This window comes from Balaenoptera musculus, chromosome 1 (assembly GCF_009873245.2).
Source record: "Balaenoptera musculus isolate JJ_BM4_2016_0621 chromosome 1, mBalMus1.pri.v3, whole genome shotgun sequence".
Lineage (NCBI taxonomy): Eukaryota > Metazoa > Chordata > Mammalia > Artiodactyla > Balaenopteridae > Balaenoptera > Balaenoptera musculus.
The window spans coordinates 18,090,646-18,113,267 of NC_045785.1; the positions used below are offsets into that span (position 1 = coordinate 18,090,646).

The 22,622-nt window shown below is 37.0% G+C and overlaps 1 protein-coding gene across 6 annotated transcripts in view; it reads right to left on the reverse strand.

The window, feature by feature from the left end:
- Window positions 1-1,296: 1,296 nt before the first annotated feature.
- The window catches only part of HNRNPR (heterogeneous nuclear ribonucleoprotein R), a 34,239-nt gene continuing 12,913 nt past the window's right edge, over window positions 1,297-22,622 (reverse strand). For 3 of the 6 annotated variants that reach the window (XM_036854060.1, XM_036854063.1, XM_036854061.1), the window contains 6 exons: window positions 13,835-14,011; window positions 12,111-12,246; window positions 10,459-10,664; window positions 5,459-5,608; window positions 2,726-2,847; window positions 1,297-2,589 (listed from right to left, as the gene is read on the reverse strand). In XM_036854060.1, coding sequence (XP_036709955.1) covers window positions 1,977-2,589; window positions 2,726-2,847; window positions 5,459-5,608; window positions 10,459-10,664; window positions 12,111-12,246; window positions 13,835-14,011 — 1,404 coding nt within the window. In that variant the 3' untranslated portion in view covers window positions 1,297-1,976. Of the gene's footprint in view, window positions 2,590-2,725; window positions 2,848-5,458; window positions 5,609-10,458; window positions 10,674-12,110; window positions 12,247-13,834; window positions 14,012-22,622 lie in introns of all 6 variants that reach the window. The other 3 variants (XM_036854058.1, XM_036854062.1, XM_036854059.1) reach the window with 1 other exon arrangement.

The following is a 22,622-nucleotide window of genomic DNA, read 5'->3' on the forward strand; positions in this document are numbered from 1 at the left end:
TTTTCAAAGTTTAAAGGCAGAATTTAAAGAATGTTTGGTGTCTTTACTTGCATACATGGGCATAAGAAAAACAACCAGATCTAAGCTTCATCGAATAGATACCCATGTTAACTTGACACTACTATACACAGCAATTATATATAATTCCTTTATCAGCTTCCAAAACATAAAATATTAACAAGGTCTGTTAACTTACTGTACTATGTAATAAGTGTACTTTTAAAGAGAAATCAGATATATTGACTTTCATCAGCAAATATTCATTTTCCTCCTCAAAGTCAAAAGAGAAGCCATGAAACCCAAAATACGATCTACCTGAGCTCACAAGGAATTAAGTGGCTTATAATTTTGAAATCTAATACTCCTGTCATAAAAGACACCAAACAAGAACAAAACACAAAATAAAGGTGTGCCCATTTTAATTATTCTCCAATGGCTTATTTTTATAATTTAAAAACATTTTAGATCCACCTAAGAATAGAATAGAAGGGAAAATTTTATTGGTAATTTGAAAGTGATAGAGTTTTCTGCACTGTTAGGGTCAGATTCTTTTGTTCCTTTTATTCTCAAGCAAAAAAAAGTAGTTACAATAAATCAGAATTTCTAAAGGAAATGGAAATAGATGCTATGACTTGGCCAACAAAACTTTAGCCATTCGAGTAGTAAAAAAAATAAGAGGTTATTAACAGAAAGCAGAAGTAGGACTACTGGATATTTTTAAGCCTCTCTTAATAAGGCATGAGTGTTTCTCAGAGTAAATTTACATAGCAATAGGAAATTATATTCCTAAACCAGTAACTGAAGTGGTAGTCACAATCATGTATACTAAAAGTTTACATGAAGTTTAGTCCGCAGAGCAATTGACGCCACAGTACTAACATTTTTTCCTGTTATGTACATTCACTCCAGCAAATAAGGTCTTCAGACAACAAATTATCCTTTATAGAAAGAATGTGGGTCAAAATAAATTGCAGTCTGCTTCCCCAACCCCATTTTATTTAACGCAAATTATCCAATGCCTGCAAGAATGTTCAAAAGCCTTTGAACCTGTTTTTAATAAAAATAAAGGATAAAATTGCCAAATTAGAAAAGACTATGAGAGAACATCAATCAGTGCAGTGCTATTTGGAATAAATACTAGAATTTAGTCTAATTCTCAGTCTGATATCCACGATACATACTGGAATAGACAAGAAATTTTGCATGAATTTGATCACTCACATAGGCAGTTATAGTTTGAAAACAATATTCCTTGCAAGGATTACGAATAAAATAATGTTTTAGGACACAATTGAATTTGAAATAGGTAATGTTTTGAATAGATTTTTGAGTTTTATTGAAATCTTACATGAACAAGAAATTGGAAATACAATCACATCAAAGAACAAATTGTCACGGCTTTGACGTTTAAGCCAAACAAATTTTGTAGGGCAGATTTCAAAAAGGTGTGAAGTTATAACAATTTAAAAACACAGTTGACCTACTTCTAGGAATGCAAAACATACAATCATAGGTTATTTTCAATACAAGAAAACTTAAATTTGTTTGCTTTAATTTCTTAAAACTACTAAGACAAAGCACTAGCTTGTATTTTTATTTACAGCATACTCCATACTGCTAGGTAATCTATCCCAAATCCAAAAAATGAAGCTGTCCAAAACCAAAGGTTCTGCAAAATCATGATTTAACAGTGTGCTCAGCTTGTTTTGAAGCTAAAATGAAGCCTGAAAGGATAAAAGCATTGTAACTCCCAGAATAAGGGAACTCTGCAAGCCCAATAATGTCCAAGAGCATTTATGAAAAGAGGAAAAAATAAAAAGACTTGAGTATATACACAATAGTGATTTCTTCAGCCCAATACAAATGGCAGCAAACTGCTACTTAAAGATGAAACAGATAAGCCCATTTTTTTTTTGAAGGATGTAGATCTAGAGCCAATCGTATCTTGCCAGTATCATTTTCAAGCCCTCACTTGTCTATTTCCACTGTTGCCCATAAGTATCCTGATAAAATTCCTGGTTGTCATTATTGTAACCATAGTTACCAGAATAGTCACCACCTTGCTGAAGCGGCTGTTGAGCGATGGGCTGGGAACCCCAGTTCTGTTGGTTGTTGGTCTGACGGCGCTTGGAATCAGGTTGGTTGTACCCATCTGCCTTTCTCTTGCCTCCTACATTGCCCCCACGGTTGCCCCGAGATCCACGGGAACCACGGCCTCTCTGCTGTTGTGCAGGACCCCCTCTGCCACCCCTAGAGCCTCTTGGTGGTCCCAAAGGTGCCCCCCTTTGTGAATAGCCAGCTCTACCTCTTGGAGGTGGTGCTCCCCGCCCCCTTGGTGGTGGTGGAGCACCTCGCCCTCCCCTTCCTCCTCCTCTTCCTCTTACTGCATAGCCATCATCATAGCCGTAGTAGGGATCTTCATAGCCTCCACGATAGTCGTGATAATCATAACCATAGTAATCATCATAGTAATCTTCATAGCCATAGTAATCTGGAGGGTAGCCATATCCACCTCTCCCCCCACCACGACCCCGACCTCTAATTGGAGGTGGCATACGAGGAGGAGGGTGATAGTAATAATCTTCATACCTAGCAATGGAGGGAAGGGAGAAAAGAAAAAACAAGTTAGTTTGCTTCAAGACTCTTCCTGACTTTTTAAATTACCTGATCTCTGTTATCAAGTTATTCTCTGTTCAAAGATGTATTTACTAAAATGTAGACTCACGCAGTGCTTCTGGAGGCCTGTCTAGCAGCTTGGCGCTCTTTCCTTTTCTTGTCTGGTGGCTTGGCTAAGACTATTTCAATTTCTTCCCCTTCTATTTCTTTGCCATTCATTTCATCCATGGCCTATACAAAATTAGGAAATAAATTTACTTTACACATAACAGTACTTTAAACATAACAAACATATCTGTGCCATTAATACACTTGATAAGCAATTTACTTCACAACTATTTTAATTTGCAAGATGAATATACCCACCAAGTTAAAAAAAAATACACAAAGAAAGTACTTGTTCCCCTCAATCTTACATTCTTATGTGTAAATTATGTTGAGAACAAAACTGATGTCCCACCATTATATTTAAAAAGATAAAAGATTGGGGCTTCCCTGGTGGCGCAGTGGTTAAGAATCCGCCTGCCAATGCAGGGGACACGGGTTCGAGCCCTGGTCGGGGAAGATCCCACATGCCTCGGAGCAACTAAGCCCGTGCGCCACAACTACTGAGCCTGCGCTCTAGAGCCCGCGAGCCACAACTACTGAAGCCTGTGTGCCACAACTACTGAAGCCCAGGCGCCTAGAGCCTGTGCTCTGCAACAAGAGAAGCCACCGCAATGAGAAGCCCGCACACCACAACGAAGAGTAGCCCCCACTCTCAGCAACCAGAGAAAACCCGCGTGCAGCAGCGAAGACCCAATGCAGCCAAAAATTAAATAAATGAATAAATAAATAAATAATTTAAAATTAAAATAAATAAAAATAAAAATAAAAAAAAGATAAAAGATTGCCAGAGAGCTGCCTGTTGCTGCTACTTAAATCCAAAAACTTAATTCCAAATAACTTCCAAGCTTAGCCAAACCAAAGCAGCAAATTCACATCTGGAAAAAGTGCCAGTAGTAACAAACTTTTCAGGATTCAAATTTTTAAACAAACATGTGGCATTCAACATGTAGGTCTTAAACTGTTGTTCTATAAAAATTTTAAGGATTTGAAACATAAATGAGGTTATCAGTGAAATTCAATAAGATACTGACCAAAAAAAGCCCCACAATGCTTAACCTGGAACATACTTTGCCTGAATAGTTGAAAGCACAAAGCCTAGCAAAGGCCTGAACTAATGAACATTCAAGTACTCACCTGGAAAGCAGTAATCAAAAGTATTCTAGGCTCTAGTTTTTTATTTATGTAGTTCTGCCTAATAGCCTCTGCTATAGGGTTCAGGGTTCAGGTAACTCAGTAACAAAGTCTCACCTCCTCACCACAGCTTTTCTGTTCCCTATACAACCTTTTCCTCTCTGGATATACATAATAAAATGCTCTATCCATAAAGAACATTTAGTGCTTTACAAGTATCTAGACAAAGATTAAATCAGTATCTTCCTCTAACTAGTTTTTCCCCTTTACCACCTTAGCTTTTGGCTGCTTCAACTGAAGCAACTAAATGAGTCTATAAAAGCTTCCTGGTATAAACGAAAGAATGGGGCATCTGTCTACTCTCCCCTCTGGCCATCCTCTGATTTCCAGTTACTGAGCTAGAAATCTTATAATTTCAGAGACTTCTTTAGGAAACCACCCTTGAAAATTATTTTAAATTAATTAGTTATTTAATACCAACTGATTCAAAAGGAGTATTTAGAAGGTATAAATGTATTAGTTATCTGTCCTTCGTACCACTGGCAATTCAGAAGCCACACATTAAATTCTGTATTAAGCTGTGAATTTTATAAGCAATATTGTCTCACTAATTAGCTTCCATGAAAAAGCAAACCAATAAATTCTAACTAGTCAAAGATTCTGTAAGGCACATTTTAAAGCAGTACCCTGAGCAGGAAACAAAAACTGCTCAAATTAGAGGTGGCATCACTTTAACCGACAGAACATGTAGAAAAAGAACCAGGCCTGAGTCACCAAGGATTTCAGATCTATCTCCCCAATTACATAAAAAAGCTTTTATTTTGTCTTGTCTTTTGTTTTGTCATCCCCCTCCCCTCCACCCCTCCCCGCCTTCCCCCAGAAAGGAGAGAGGAACAAGAGGAAGAAGAAACCTGAAATTTCACCCACTAAGGATGGTGCTGATCCATTACCATCAGAAAGCAGCAGAGTATTCGGGTTATATGTTCTAGACACCGTATGAAAAAGCTTTTTTCACACTTTTCAATACTATCATCAACAAATAAATTAACTATTCCATGCAAGAAATATTTCTAAAAACTACTGAAACTGGAAAAACACAGTCAATACTATGAGAATTCTAAAATGACTAAAGAAAGGCAAAACTATGAAGAACTAACCATTCCCTCAGAGCACAGCTACTGAATTAAATGTGTTGTACTAGGTATGAAGCCATGTACACTGCTCAGTTCCATTCATAGGTCCACAAACCAAGGTAAAAAAAGTAGTTACAGTACACTCATTACCATTTTAGTATTTACACCAGCTAATTACTATTCCTTGTAACATTTCCAAGGTATCATGCTATCAAACCTTAGGCTTACAAAAATAATACAGAGATTAAAAATAACTTGCCTGAGATCACAAACCCAGTTAGTAATAATCAGGCTTTGAAATATGGAGTCTTACCTGTTATACTACTACCACTTCACAGAGATTATTAAAAGAAAGTTCCAGAGTTCGGTAAAAGCTGAAAACAATTTTATTTGTTTTTAAAGTCACTTTATGTGTTTAGCAAGTTTCAACAAAATTCAAGTATCAAAAAACAAAATTTTAAATTTTCTACCTTAACAGCTGCTCCTCTGTCTTCGAAATGAACAAATGCATAATCTTTCAACTTCTTCACTCTTTCAAGTTTTCCAAATTCAGAAAACGACTTTTCCAATATTTCTTCTGTCACTGTAGTAGCCAAGTTTCTCACAAATAAAACTTTCACCTAATATAACAAATATACAAATTGGCATTGGCTACTTAATTTTAGCTGAAGTCCTATATTAAAGTATTTCTTCTTATCTTCATGGCATAGGCTTTTCTTCTCTAAAACATTAAGTGTTAAAAGTGCTGTGATCTGGTAACTGACTATACTGCTGAACTGAATAAATAAGCATTTTCAGAACTCTAATGGAAAACTGATGAATTCATAAAAGTGCTAACAAAAGATCAAGATGAAAAATAAATTAATTACATGGGACTGAGCGAACTGATGAGGATGATTATAATTTTTGTGACTTTCTGTTTAAATAAAAAAAAAAAGAAAAAAAAAATCCCACAAGGACTGAGAGGCAAAAAGTATACAAATCAATTTTCACTGCAAAGTAAAGGAGCTGTTACAGTGGAGGATTACTGGGGACTGAATGTCAATATTATGACATAGTATGAGTGTGTTTCGTGTTTGGTAATTGCAATCATTGTTGCTTTTGTTGTGGTCATCCATTTACAATGCTTCGTGTCAGTTTATCTCTTGTAAAAATAAAATACAGTGTGTGTGTGTGTGAAAAAAAAAGAAGAAGTATATTGTAACTTGGAGGCTAATGATACTGTGCTACTGTATTTCTGTACACTATTTTTAGTAAGGTAAATGGTATATAGATTAATGCTTTAAAAAAAAAAGTATACAAAACTGTTCAAAAATACGGTATTGTAAATCTACTAAAATGTTAAGATTATAAAGAAAATAAATGGCAATTTATGGAAGTGTTAAAAAAAAAAAAAAGTGCTGTGATATAGACGTGAAGAACAGACTTGTGCTTGCCAAGGGCTGGGGTCGGGGGGCGGGGGGAAGGGATGGACTGGGAGTTTGGGGTTGGTAGGTGCAAACTATCACATGTAGAATGGATAAACAAGGTCCTACTGTATAGCACAGGGAACTATATTCAATATCCTGTGATAAACCATAATACAAAAGAATATTTAAAAAATTGTATATATGTGTATAACCGAGTCACTCTGCTGTACAGCAGAGACTGGCAAAACATTGTAAATCAACTATACTTCAATAAAAAAAAAAGTGCTATGATAGAAAGTATGAAAAGTACCAAGAAAATGATTCTATTAGTTACCAATTTATATAAATTATCAGTTCCTTCTCCTGCCATGTCGTTAAAAGTAACTAATACTGTGAACAGGACCTTCAAGGAACCAAAATATATTTATTACTAAGTTAATTTACAAATTTAATATGGTCCCTAAGTCCCCCTAAAACAAGTTTTTGTTTTTACCCCCCAGAACTGGATGTGCTGATTCTAAAGTTCATATGAAAAACTAAACAAGCAGGAAGAGCCAGGAAAAAAATAAGAACAAAATTTAGAGACTAGCCCTACTAGACATAACAAACTCTATCAATTCAATGCTTAAATCATTTTATCAGTGTAGTGTTAATCTGAATAAAGATGAAAATTGGATCCATACCTCACATTATACACCGGGATAAAGTCCAAATAGATAAAAAATTTAAAAGGGGGAGATGTTGAAAGCATTAGAAGAAAATAAAGGCAATTCCTTTATGTAACACTGCACTTGGAGAAGGCTTTGTGACTTAAAATCTATAAACTACGAAGGACTGAAAAATTCAACTACTGAAAAGAAATGACTTCTACACAGTAGAAAAATACCATAAGCAAAGTCAGAAAACAACTTATATCACAAAGAGTTAATCTCTTTCATATCAGAGCTCCAGAAAATAAGAAAAAGATCAACAGAAAAACAAAATGAATGGAAAGACAGGCAAAATTCATGAATACATGGTTCATACAAAGAAACACAAAATGGTCCTTAAATGTATAAAAAACGTAAACTCACGCATGCTTAGTAAAGAGAAGCAAATCATAACAGCTTTGAGGTACCATTTGTTATGAGATTTGGCAAAACCCAGAAGTTTGATCCTATCCTCTTTTGACAAGGATGAGGAACATCAGCCTGTTGTATTCTGCTGGTGGGGAGCAGAATACAAGTACACCTCCTACAGAGAATATGGTCAATATCTTAATAATTACAGATGCATTTACCCTTTGGCCCACAATTCTATCCTCAAGAATCTATCCTACAGATATATTTGCTCTTGAATTAACTGAAACGATATAAGCTTACTCATTGGAGTACTATAATAACAAAAGATTAGAAACATCCAACGCCCAGCTGGTTGAATATACTATGGTACATCTACAAAACGGAAAATTACGTAGTCAAAAAATTAAGAAGAGCTCTAAGAGCTACTTTGAAAAAAATGCGAGGATACACTGTTGCTAAGATTTTTTTCCCCATTTTTATACCTCCAAATAGGGATCCAATTTACAGTCAATGTGACAGATAAGCACTTGTCATAGTTTAATTGGCAGCATTTTATAATTTCTTAGTGGTACATAAAATAACGGTATACTTCCTTAGAGATGAAATATGACAGTGAATAAAGCAAACATAGATCATTAATACAGCTACCAGTAGCCATTTGTGCAAGAAGTAGGGAAGGAAAGAATATATACTAATATTTGCCTGTGTTTGTCCAAGGAAGCACTAAAAGGACAAACCAGAGACCATTAACACTGGATGTCTACAAGGGACAAGGAGGACATGGTAGATGGGGCTAGAGGTGGAGGTAGGACTTCCTACTTAGGATTTAGGATGAATTTCTATGTATAATTTTGATTTGTGAACTATGGAAATACATTACTCATTCAAAAAAAAAAAATTAACACACCTACCGAACAAATTGTCGCCTCAGATAAAGGGCTATCTGAGTAAAAAGGATTTGGGGAGAAGACATTAATTCAAGGGAGGAAAGTTTTCCACCTCTATCATTACACCCTTTATCTTTCTCAATGTTGTCATACTGAAGTCTAATTCTACATTAGACAGGCCTCCAATTGGTTTATTTACCTTTTTTTTTTAAACTCAATATGGATCTTTTATTCTTTTCTGAGATGAAACCAAAGCATCCTATATAAAAATTACTAGTTGAAACTGTGTTTAAAACATTCAATAGGAAAAAGGTCCCTTTAAGAAAGATATATTTATGTACACCTGAACCTAACATAACACTGTAAATCAAACTATAATCCAATATAAAAATAAAAATTAAAAAAAAAAGAAAGAAAGATACATTTAGGCTCTTTGGTTCTGGTTGATTATAGAAATGACCCAACTTGGCAAAAAAATCTTCAATGAATGATAACACTGATACAGTGAATCAACAGCAGAAGCTTTATACTATTGGGTATACTCCCCCTTGCCCAACCCCGGAATAGAAAACAATAAAGGAGCATTATTCAGTCAAGTTTATTCAAATCGGCATTGTTCAAGTTTATAGAGGCTTCCTTTTCATTCTGAAACTTGTTTTTGATCCAGGAAGAATAGTTACTAGAATAAAATCATGAGGTTTTTCTAATCTTATAAAAAGACTTAGGATGAATTTCAATCTGAAAGGTTACCAGAGGTATGTGAAAAGTGGTCGAATAAGCAAATTACTGGCTATACTTTAGATATTCTGGGGATGTCATTCCCCTCTCAATCTATAAGCTATTTTTAAAATGTTTTTATAGGAAATGCAATACAGGCTACAGTCAGTTTCTACAAGGTAGATTCAAAGTTGTAAGAGATCTTGTAAAGAGATTTATCCAACTCCAATAAAATAGATAACATCCAAATTCAGTAAGTTTGCTCAAAGTCACAATTGTATGAGGAGAAGAAACAAGTGGAATTAAAATCAAGCTAGTAATAAATAAAAATAAAAAATCAGGGCTCTTTAGATTCCCAGTCCCTTTCCTTGACACCTATCTACTCAAAGAATATGAGAAAAAGAGTGAGCGACACATCTGAGTCTCTCCAGTTCATTCTCAATGAATCTTCTTTGCTTAATCCAAAAATGCTTTTGCTTACAAAAACTTTTACCATGCTAGTATAAACCAGGGCTCTCCTCCAAACTAATCAAGAGTGAGGACTGTCTCCTCAGAATCTGGAATAAAAAGCTTGAGGAAAAAGACTTCTCAGTCCAGAATAATCCAACCACTCATTTATCACCATCCATAGAGTTGCTGCCTCCGAAAAGGAAAGAGACATACACCAAAATACTCGAAAACTCACTAAAAGCAGCAGAGATGCAACTTCAGATGTGTCCCTTCAACCCCAGGAGTCTCCCAGAGGAAAGCCTAAGAACCAGAACCCTTGGAACCATCCTTTACCAGGCAAAGATCCTCGCAATGCAAGTACAGGACTTAGGAGGAAAGTGAGGGCCCGCTACAGGACTTGCCATGCATATTTTGCCACTACTGTATAACAGCAAATGTGATAACCCTTTGCCTGTCTTCATGGAGACAATACTCTAAGGGAGCTTGATCATTAAAAAAGAAAAGCTTTAAAAAAAGAAAAAGGAAAGTAAACTATAAATCTCAATGAAATATAGTTCACGGCCATGTAATAAAAGTCATAGTATGGTCAATGAAGATTATAACTCATAATCACCAGAACATTACTTCTCTCTTTATTCAGTAAGACCTTGTCTTTTTTCTTTTCTTCTTAACTTTTTTACCTTGTATCTCTCATAGTGCCTAGCACTAAACAAACACTTAATTGAAGGGATTTTATTTCAGTTCCTTTTACACATTTAATCTGCAGAAAAAGGAATGGTTAATGGAAATTGCTGGATACCAAGACAGACTGTTAAATTTGGTGTCTAAATGGTTAAGATCAAGGGCTACAATTTGTATTTACTGTAAAATTTGAAATATTCGAGCATTATTCTGAGTACAAAATTTAAATGACAACCGCACCCCCAACCCAAGCAATTGCATTTACCTTAGCCATGACTTCTGGATCTGGTTCTTCCACAGGGTCAGCCCATTCAACTGTAACTACATTTCCCCATACTTTTACTTTTCCACTCATCAGCCGGCGTCTGGCTTGTGCTGCTGACTTGTGATCCTCATACTCAAGGAAGCAGAACCCCCGATTCTTCTTTTTGTCATCGGGTTGATGATAGAGAATAACGTCCACCAAACCCTCTGTTAAACCAACAGCCAGATATATAAGCCAAAAGCATCCACCACACATTTAGCGATTAGGCAGACCTAAATCCACTTGCCGAAGAGCAAAAAATAACTGAAGAAGCCTCAAAATGATTTGCTAATTACCTAGTAGACAATTAAATCCGCGTTATTAGATATGGAGCTAGGGACAGTATTTTATGTTCCCTTTTAAATTTTAGGGATCCTGAAGGTACAGCCATGAACAAATCCAACTACTGTATTCTGACATACAATGTTTTAGAGTGTTTGACATAACGTGAGCTTAAAATTTATGAAAATACTACCAAGGAACTTAAAAACCAAATTATAATATAAATCCAAGAGAACACTCAACAACTAATCATGACCAAAAATCATCCTTGAATCTAACTTCTTAAAAGTTACTATTTTTACCAAGAATAAAAGTAATTGCTTAAAACTGGTGTACCTCTGGTCTTAGTCCTGTACCCTCATCTTTCCATATATGTTCTTTCTAGATGGTCCCTACTTTTAAATACCATCCATATCCTTAAGAGTGCTTAGATTTTACTCCTAGCAGCAAGATCCAGAATGTGATTTGGATGTGGGAGAGCTGAAGTGAAGGACCAGAGATGAGGCAGTCATAAAACTAGGAGGTTACAGCATTGGATGGTTCATCCACATAGATGTTAAAAGTCCTAACAATAAGTCAATTTCGGGCAGAAGAGAAAGACTGTGAACCAGAAAAAATCTTCAATTAATGCAAGACTGAAACCAGAAGAGCAATAGGTGACAGCTTGAAGGAGGGGGAAAGGATTGTTTATCTGTAGCATATGTCTGGATGACAAAAATGTAAAGAAATAATGGTTTTTATATGGGATGGAGAAGTAATGGTCTAAAAGTGTTTTTTTAAATGCAGCTAGCATTAGTGGATCTCCATTAGCATTTAAAACAATGAAATGGAATAGGAAATGTCAGACTAAATCATATGCAGTAAGAGAAAATATAATTTTGTTAAATTTTGTTTCAGTTATATATAAATGTATATAAATCTGTGATATAAAATGTTCTTTTCAATCACTTCCATGGATTTAGAATTGGAAATCTGGAAAAATCTGATCTAGACAAGGTAAGAGGAAGAAGGCGGATTAAGAACTCTCACCCCCTTAGCCCTAAAGCACACTGAATGTCAAGGGGGAAAAGCCTTCCTTCACTTGAGGGCTACCAGGGCAAAGACTGTGTCAAAAGCTAGGGTTCAATTAAGGCAAAGTAAAGAGGACATTCCAAGAAATTGAGGCTATGAGGGAAGCTGCTTAGTCCAAACCACTAAAAAGAAGAAAGGAGGCAATTTAGACACTGAATAGACATGTGAATTCTTAGATTAAGATACACCTCATTTTTTTGCACTTATAAATAGTACCACAGATTTCCCAAAACTAATTTCTAAATACATTTTTGTTTTACCTGTGACTTTACTGAATTCTTCCAGAATGTTTTCTTTAGTCTTATTCTTCGGAATTGATCCAACAAAAAGTCTGTTGTTTGCCACAGAAATGCACACTCCAAGGTGTTTACCAGGGCGAATTTCATAGCTGTCACACTGAAAGGAAGAAAAGAACCAGACACCCCACAACCACCCCAAACTCAGAACAACTGATCTCAATCTAAAAAATTGAACAATTTAAGGTCAAACACTCCCTGCTTAATGAACTCACTGAGCTCCCTCATGCTTGCCGTAACATAAAATGTGTATTTTTAAACTTGTTACAGCCTCTCGTTTTAGTTTTAACCTTCACTGCTATTCACTTTATCTTTAAAAAGATCTGATTTCATATTTCAGTATTATCTATCTGAAGATTTTCTCCCAGAGAATTTCAGAAAAAATACCTGAGACTGATCATTCATCTGCCCTTGGAGATGAAATTAGATATAGATAAGCCACAGGCAAAATAACAATATATAAAGAACACCAGCTATGTTTAATCAATGTAAAGAAATTTAGAAGAATTTCACATTTTACATAAAACACAGAATTCCAACATCTGAAACTACATATCAAACACAATACTTATAAAATTATATGAAATGATAGGAATAAAAAATGTTTCATTTAAATGGCTATGGTGATGATTTCCTTGATAAACTTTAGCTTTTTAATGGCTTAACATTACTTACCTATTAGTTTACTAAAAGATATGTAATTTTTTCAAAAAAATCATCCATATGTTGTCAGAAACAAGGAAATAAAGCTTTGAAAACTTCTCGGTACTGAATAAACAAACTGGAAGGAAAAGTCCATAATAAAAACTAAAATCTGGGTCAAGCTAGAAGTAGAACTAATTTTGAGGCAACTAATAAAACCAAAAGCCTTGGTGAAAGAGGTTACCATTCTAGAAGAACTACAACTAGACTAAGTGAGGCCTTTAGCTGTCTGGCAAAAGAGTATGCCAAGGAACAATGATATTGCTATTTTGGGTTACTGAGAGGGTTGTATCTTAACAGAACAGGAGCAAAGATACAGTTAATTGGCATAACTGCTAATACTACTACTACTACTCTGAAATAAGTACAAAGGGTAAAAGGCCCTACAGAAAGGAAATTACTAGATTGGTTATAAAACAGCAGAAAAAGAGAGAAAGATTAAAGACAGAGAGAACTGGAGGGCTTGGAAACAAAAAGATAGAAAAGAACAAGAATATACTTAGAAAATAAACTGTATGATTAGGCTATGACAAAAACAAGAGAGATTCACAGCCATTTCCTGAATTGTGTCCTAAAAGTCACTGTTGCCCAGTTATGTTCCCCAGAACCCATCCCAGACTTCATCACACTTTAAGAATCCTACCCTAAAGTTTAACAGCAAGAATTGACATTTTTGTCTAAGATCAAGAGAGACCTGCAGAAGCCAAATATTCAATGAAATTTTAGATACTAATCACTCTAATAAATAACTTCTTAGAATTATGGGAGACTTTCTCTAACACCTTATTTCTTGGGTATTTTCATTTCTTTTTTACTTTTATAATCAGAAAAAAATAGCCAACGGTCACATACCAACTCAGTCAATATAAAAACTTTCAAAGCAAAAACTAAAGAAAGTGAAACAATGTTAACTGCAAATGTTTTTAATTGAGGTATTTCTCTCAAATAATGACTTGCTAGACAGTGGGCATTTGCTTATCACATACCAGTTTAACAGCTTCCTGTGCAGCTTCCTTTCCACAGAAGGTGATAAATGCATACCCTCTGTTCTGACCAGACAGTGGATCCATCATAAGACGTAGATCCCAAATGGGACCAGCCTTTTCAAAAAGGGGCACCAACTCATCCTCATATAAATCTCTTGGTATTTTACCTACAAAGACCTGAAATAAAACCTCTGTGTTAGAATCCCAATGTAAGCATTTGATTTTAGAGCCACAAAGCCTAGCTGCCTTTTTTTTAGGGGGTGGGGACAGAAAGATGGTTAAGGAAAAATGGGGACAATTTGAATCTTGCAAAGCTAACCTTAGTTTTTATTATAATGACTTTCACGGCATCAACACAGAACAATACTCTATATTGAAAAATGGAAAATGATTAATAAAAGTGTGCAAAATTTGTAGTAACAACTCTAAATTTTGAATTTTTATAATTTGTCTTTTTCTCACAAAAAAACAGAATAAAAGGCATGTATGAATCTTCATGGAAACACCTCTGCATTTTTATAAAAACAATAATTGAAAAGAAAGATTGATGAGGTCTTCCTCATATTTTCTCCTCAACTCCAAATTCTTTACTACTTAGAACTCCAGTGCTGGGACTTCCCTGGAGGTCCAGTGGTTAAGACTCGGCCCTTCCAATGCAGGGGGCGCGGGTTCAATCCCTGGTCAGGGAACTAAGATCCCACATGCTGCGCGGCTTAAAAAAAGAAAAACTCCAGTGCTTCAATCTATCCCTTTCTCTATCAGGATATTACATTTTAAGTAAGTATGAAAAAAATTTTTCAACATTTCAAGATTTTGTGTGCTTAGTTAAAATTATATAGTAAGTAGGATTAAGTTATATAAGAATGATAAATTAAATGATAAATTAGAACAATCAAAAACCCTCTCAGTATTTAGTATCAGACTACAATTTTCTTCAAATTTCCACCATGTCAACAACATTGAAAATAATCTTTTATGTTAAAACATATGCAATCCACACACAAAGTCTTAAAGAGTAAATTAGTGTTTGCATGAGATGAATTTTCTAGTGAAACTCATCTACATCAACATTTCATATTCTGAAATGACCTGATTAATGAAGTAATAATAATAGCAATCCAACAGATGCCAATATTATTACTAGAGATTAAGTTTCTGGTGTTAAGCTCTACTACAGTTGTGCTATCTTAAGACAATCCTTTTCAAAATAATCAGATTCACCTTCACTGCTACCTGGTAAAACTTGAGGTCTTCTTCTAAATCTCTAGCACAGTTCTCACACGACAGCTATTCTCATTTGTCTACCTCCTTAAAGTCTCCAATCCTCGTTCACTAAACCTCATTCTAAGGAGATCACCTGAAAAGCCACTGGTTTCCTAACATTCTTTCCTCTCAGTGCTAAAAACCTTTCTCAACATCTATTTTCACTTCTTTCCTTTATACCTCAGAAATTTACCTCCTTTCCAAAAAAAGGTTAGCTCCTTAACCCTAATAAATAAGCCCATTTCTTCTCACTACCTTCTTCTGGAAATAATCGCAAATCTTCATCTCTTCAACTGTCCTATTTTGCGCAGTGCATTCTTTCCTTCCCAGTGGTTCCTCCATCTTCAAACATGCCAAATCTCCCATAACAAAACAAAATACAAACAAAAAAACCCTTCTTTAGCCTATATCTTTCCTTTCACTTTTAAATGCTTTGAACACATGGCCCCTATCTGTTTTATTTCACTCATGCAGTTATTCCTTTCAACACATCTACTGTATGCTTAGTACTGTGCAGCTACGAGAAGTATAAATAAGACATCAGGCATCATCTGAGTGACATCCCTACAGAACCATCTTTCTAATAAAAGCTCACTCTGAAAAGCACTTGCATCTACGCTCTCTTTAACTCTCTAAAAATTGGCTTCTTCTTCTATCACTAAACTGTATGCCCTAACGTCACTAATGGACTTCTAAGGACCAAATTCAGAAGTCTTTCTTTCCTCAGTCTCATCATCCTTGCCTTCTCAACAAGCATTAACACTGGTGATCTTATCTTCTGAAAATTCTCTTCCCTTAAGCTTTCAGAATCCTCCACTAACCTGGTCTTATCTTTAACTACTCCTCTATCCTTTCCATGGTGATTCGTCTATCCATCTAATAATAATCTGCATGTTTCCCAAAGTTATGGCCCTATTTCCCATAATTCACTGTATTTTCTTCACTCGTAAGGATCATATCCATTCCCAAAGGCTACAACTCAACAGTCATCTCTCAATACATCCCATACATCCCAAGACCTAATTCTAGATCTCCAACTACCTAATAAACATTTCCTCTGGTAGTCCTGATTTTACCCCAGATCATCAGTAAGTTTAGCAATGCCAATTTCTGTTTTTTGATTATAAATGTATGTATAGATAAGAATGACTATGTATCAGAATATTAAAAGTTGTTATCAATGCATGAAAAAAACTACTCTAATTTTATTTTCCTTATTATATTTTCTAAATATTTTACAATAAAGGTATAATATATTTGTAACAAACGTTTCCTTTATCCAAAAATCAAAATGACTAAAACCTATCCTTGTCAGTCGGCTCCTCTGATTTTCCCCACATTTCTCTTGGGAGAACCTAATTTCTGCTCCCCCCTCCACCCCAAGATGACTGAGAAAATAATACTCTCATAAATAAAAACCTCAGATATTTTTAATCCCTCCCATTCCCATCCATATCCAATTTATTTTTTAAATATAAGCTGAAGTCGCTCCAATGTATAATGCTACCCTATACAGATAACTGGCTCCCTTCCTATTCAGAGAACTTGTCCAGACCTCTCACGAGACGTGGACTCATAAGCCATGTATTTTTCTACATTCTAGAGATAAGAGTGAACACCACAGACAGATCTAGGCATTAATGAGGCTTATATTCTACTGATGGACAAAAAAAATTTTAAAGATAAACAATATGATTTCAGGAGGTGTTAAAGGCTAAGTAAAATAAAAGCAAAGGGACTTCCCTGGTGGTGCAGTGGTTAAGAATCCGCCTGCCAATGCAGGGGACATGGGTTCGAGCCCTGGTCCGGAAAGATCCCACATGCCACAGAGCAACTAAGCCGGTGCGCCACAACTACTGAGCCCGCATGCCACAACTACTGAAGCCCGTGCGCCTCGAGCCCATGCTCCACAACAAGAGAAGCCACCGCAATGAGAAGCCTGCACACCACAATGAAGAGTAGCCCCCGCCCGCCAAAACTAGAGAAAGCCCACACACAGCAACGAAGACCCAACACAGCCAAAAATAAATAAATTTATTTTAAAAAAATTTTTAAAAGAAAAGGGGGACTTCCCTGGTGGTCCAGTGGCTAAGACTCCATATTCCCAATGCAGGGGGCCCGGGTTCGATCCCTGGTCAGGGAACTAGATCTCACATGCATGTCGCAACTAAGAGTTCACATGCCACAACTAAAAGATCCCACATGCTGCAACTACAAAAAAAAAAAAAGGTCCTGCGAGCCCCAACTAAGACCTGGCGCAGCCAAATAAATAAATAAAATTTTTTTTTTAAAAAGCAAAGAAAAGGGATAAAGAAAGAAGAGGTTGTATTTTAATAGAAGGGCCTCCCTGAGAAGGTGAATTTGAACTGAGACCTAAGAGAGAAAATTAAGTAAAAATCTGAGGAAAGAGCATTCCAAGGTGATAGAACAAGTACAAAAAGATGGGGAGTACAACTGACATATCTGAAGAACAGCAAATAGGCCAGTGATTAAAATAAAAGATCTGGGACTTCCCTGGTGGCGCACTGGGTAAGACTCCACGCTCCCAATGCAGGGGGTCCAGGTTTGATCCCTGGTCAGCGAACTAGATCCCACATGCATGCCGCAACTAAGAGTTTGCATGCCACACCTAAGGAGCCCACCAGCTGCAACTAAGATCTGGTGCAACCAAATAAATAAATACTTATTTATTTTAAAAAATTAAAATAAAATAAAATGTCCACACAGGAGACAGTGATGGGAAAGGGAGAACAGGGGCCAGATTAAGTTAAACCATGGTTAGAAGTTTGAGTTTTATTTCTTAGGAAGACAGAGGATTTGAGCAGACAAATAACTGAGTATTACCTATGTTCTAAAAGGAATATTCTGGGGCTTCCCTGGTGGCGCAGTGGTTAAGAATCCGCCTGCTAATGCAGGGGACACGGGTTCGAGCCCTGGTCCGGGAAGATCCCACATGCCGCGGAGCAACGAAGCCTGTGCACCACAACTACTGAGCCTGCACTCTAGAGCCCGCGAGCCACAACTACTGAAGCCCGCGCACCTAGAGCCCGTGCTCCACAGCAAGAGAAGCCACTGCAGTGAGAAGCCCACTCACCGCAATGAAGAGTAGCCCCCGCCCGCCAAAACTAGAGAAAAGCCCACGCACAGCAACCAAGACCCAACGCAGCCAAAAATAAAATTAATTAATTAAAAGAAAAAAAAAAAAAGGAATATTCTGGCAGCTGGATAGAAAGTGGACTGTATGGAAAAACAGGCTGACCAGTCAGCTTAATAGGGCAAGGGATGATGGTGGCTTGGTGTAGTAGGATGATAGCTTAAAGGTAGGGAGAATTTGAGAAACAGTGAGTTTTTAGTTATGTGGGATTCAAATCTACATTTTAGTTACCTTGAGCAAGTTTCTCAATTAGTGAGTCTCAAGATCCTTATGTGGGAATAACATCAGCAAGAGGGTTCAATTTCCATGTGAGCAGAGAGCCCACATCTTGATCCTCATTTTATTCCCAGCACTGAACACAGTGCCAGGGACACAACAGCTGCTCATCTTTGAAAGAATATACGAATGAACATCTACCTCATACTGTAACTTATGCGCTAGATCCCATCCTTTCTTTCTTACTCAAGGACACTTGGTCCGGCAACAATTTTATCATCAATTTCCCCCTTTATACGTGGATCATTCCTATCAGCACATAGTATGTTATAATTTCTCCCTTAAAATGTAAATTAAAATAAAAAATATATCTTGATTATAACACCTTCTAGCTATTGCCCCGTTTCTCTGCTACCCTTTGTAGCAAAATTGCTCAAAAGAGCCATATATACTTGCTGCCTCAAATTTCTCATCTCCTTAGTCTCTAGAATCTTCTCCAAATCTGGCTTTTACCACCATTCCAGTCAAAGTCATTAATGCCATCAATGCTGTCACAATCAAATGTCAATTCTTAGTCCTCATCTTACTTGGGAAGTTTGATATAATTAACCATTCTTCCTTCTATGAAAACTTTCTTCACTTGACTTCTGGGACACCCTACTCCTGGTTTTTCTTACCTCACTGGCTCCTTCTTCTCAGTCCCCTTTGCTAGTTCCTCCTTGTCTCCCCAAACTCTAAATGTTGAAGGGCTGCAGGAATCAGGTCTTAAACCTTTTCTCTAGCTACACACACTTCCTTGGTGACACATCCAAACTCATGGTTTTAAAATACCATCTAGAGACTTTCCTGGTAGTCCAGTGGTTAAGAATCTGCCTTCCAATGCAGGGGATGCAGGCTCGATCCCTGGTCGGGGAACTAAGATCCCACATGCCGCAGGGCAACTAAGCCCGTGCTGCAACTACTGAGCCCGCACGCTCTAGAGCCTGTGTGCCACAACTAGAGAGCCTGCGTGCCAGAATTACAGAGCCCACACACTCTGGAGCCTGCACACCACAACTAGAGAGAAGTCTGCACGTCACAACTAAGACCCAAGGCAGAAATAAATAAATAAACAAACAAACAAATAAATAACCCATCTAGATGCTTATGCCTCCCACATTTATAATCTCCAGCCAGAATTCTCCTATGAACTCCATGATATAAGCAACTGCTCACTCAACAGCTCCATATGGATGTCTAAGAGACATCTAACTCATAACATGTCCAGAACTGAACTACTATCTTTCAGTCCTGCTAATTTGCTCTTCTTTATAGCCTTCCTCATTTCAACAAATGGCAATTCCATCCTTCCAGCCGCTCAGGTCATAAGTCTTAAAGTCATCTTTGGCTCCTTTCTCTCATATCTCCATATCCAACTCATCAATAAATCCTGTTAGATATGCTTTCAAATTATCCAGAATCTGACCACTTCTCACTAGCTTCAGCCATATCACCCTACAACATTATCAACTCTATAAATCAGCATTCATTAACAGGGCACGGCACTTAAAAAAAAAAAAAAAAGCTACTGATAAAAGGTATCCTGAAACAAAAAATACACAAGAGTAATTGGTATTAATTTTGAAATGTATTTTTTGGTGTGGCTAGGTTCTCTGGCCACACTAGGCCTAGCCTGGTTTGAATATTTTTAAATTTGAGAAAATCTGTATTTGAGTATTTTAAAACTGTTCTGGGAAGTAAATTCTGCTTTATATTGTTTCTATTAACATAATGCAGTTGTGCTTCATAATTACATCATTCACCATCCATATTTTCTCCCTACCCATTACAAATACAGGCAAAAGCAAAGAAAGCACATGCAGTGGCACTGTGAAAATACAGTTGAGGGGCTTCCCTGGTGGCGCAGTGGTTAAGAATCCACCTCCCAATGCAGGAGACACGGGTTCGAGTCCTGGTCCAGGAAGATCCCACATGCCGCGGAGCAACTAAGCCCGTGCGCCACAACGACTGAGCCTGCGCTCTAGAGCCCGTGAGCCACAACTACTGAAGCCCGCGTGCCTAGAGCCCACGCTCCGCAACAAGAGAAGCCACCGCATGAGAAGCCCACACACCGCAACAAAGAGTAGCCCCCGCTCACCGCAACTAGGGAAAGCCCGCGGGCAGCAACAAAGACCCAACGCAGCCAAAAATAAATAAATTAAAAAAAAAAAAAATAGTTGAACACACCTAAGTGAGGAAGCTAAGTGTCAGATTATTATACTTCTTTCGTAACACATGTCTATATTTTTAGAACCATTCAGGTTTGCTTCATTAAGCATACCTAAAATGAAAAAAATCTGTATTTTCAGGAAAAGCAATTTAATGATTACCTTACAGAAAGAATTCATAACAGCAAGCTCCCCATACTCTAAATTATCATTTGAATGTTAGAAGTCCAACTTATAGCTTTTCCATAAGAATACTGTTCTATTTTAAAAGAAACATCAGGGAATCCCCTGGTGGTTCAGTGGTTAGGACTCCATGCATTTACTGCAGGGGGCATGGGTTTGATCCCTGGTCGGGGAACTAAGATCCCACATGCCCCGTGGCACGGCCAAAACAAAACAAAAAATTAAAATTAAAAATATAAATAAATGAAAGAAACATCCACAAACCTATGGTTAACAAAGTGCCCAATATTATAATCACTGGGGTCCATGAAGAAACATGCCAAAAATACTGATTCGTTTGAGAAATAGGAGATGGTCTCATTTCAAGATCAATTTAACTTAGGACATTAAAAGAACTTAAAAAGGCTGAAAATAAATAGTATTCAAAAACTAAGATCACTCTTTTTAAAGTTTTTAAGCTCAATTTTTAATTAACTAAAATGTAACATAAATGTTTTCCTTTTATTAACTTGTTGAGCCATTCTGGCTCCATATGAGCTGTTCAGAGTAACCACTCAATCATGTGCAGGTTAATCCTCCCCCTCCAGGACCAACAGAATCTAGTGAATACCCTCACAACAGTTCTTCCTTTACTCACTAGGCATTAAGGCTTTGAAAGTTTTGGCTGTCTATTATCTATCCACTCATTACTTCAACAGTAATAGAGGAAGCCCTCTGAGACTCTGGAAGGAATCAACAGAAGTAACCAGACAGCTCAACAGTGTCTTTTTTTGGGGGGCAGGGGGCTGCATAGGGTCCTAGTTGTAGCACGCGGGGGGGTCTTCGATGAGGGGTACGGGATCTTTCGTTGCGGCACGGGCTCTTTGCTGTGGCACGCGGGCTCCAGGGTGCGTGGACTCTGTAGTTTGCGGCACTCGGGCTCTCTAGCTGAGGCGTGCGGGCTTAGCTGCCCCACTGCATGTGGGATCTTAGTTCCCCAAAAAGGGATCGAACCCGCGTCCCCTGCATTGGAAGGTGGATTCTTTATCACTGCACCACCAGAGAAGTCCCTCAACAGTGTCTTTTGATTATCTACTAGGGTTGTTCCATTATCCAGCTCCTGTTCGCTATTTTGCAAACAAAGCAGCTTTTCTTTATATGTAATTCAAGTCAGATGCTACAAAGTCATATACTTACAGGTCTGTTAAATACACTGGTTCTTTAACACTTCAACTAGCTAATACACCAAAGAGTTAGATCCCAATCTACCATTTCCTTTGAATTCCTCCACAGATCATCAGTGCTATGCTCTTTAAACAAGAGTTTATGACATAGACGTGATCTCCACAGAGATTACATTTGTCAATGGAAACAAATTAAAACAGTTTTACAATACCAGCTGAAGAATACAAAGATACTGTGACACATGGTAACTAGACTTACCATGGTAATCATTTTGAAACTACAGAAATATCAATATATTTATCAATATTACTGTGTTGTGCACCTGGAACTAACATAGTGTTGAAAGTCAACTGTACTTCAAAAACAAACAAACAAACTCATAGAAAAAGAGATTAATCTGTGGTTACCAGAGGCAGGGTTGAGGAGAGGATGAACTAGATGAAGGTAGTCAAAAGGTACAAACTTCCAGTTATAAGTACTAGGGATGTAATGTACAACATAATATAATTAGCACGGCTGTATGTTATATAAGAAAGTTGCTAAGAGAGTAAATCCTAAGAGTTCTCATCACAAGGAAAAATCATTTTTTTCTATTTCTTTA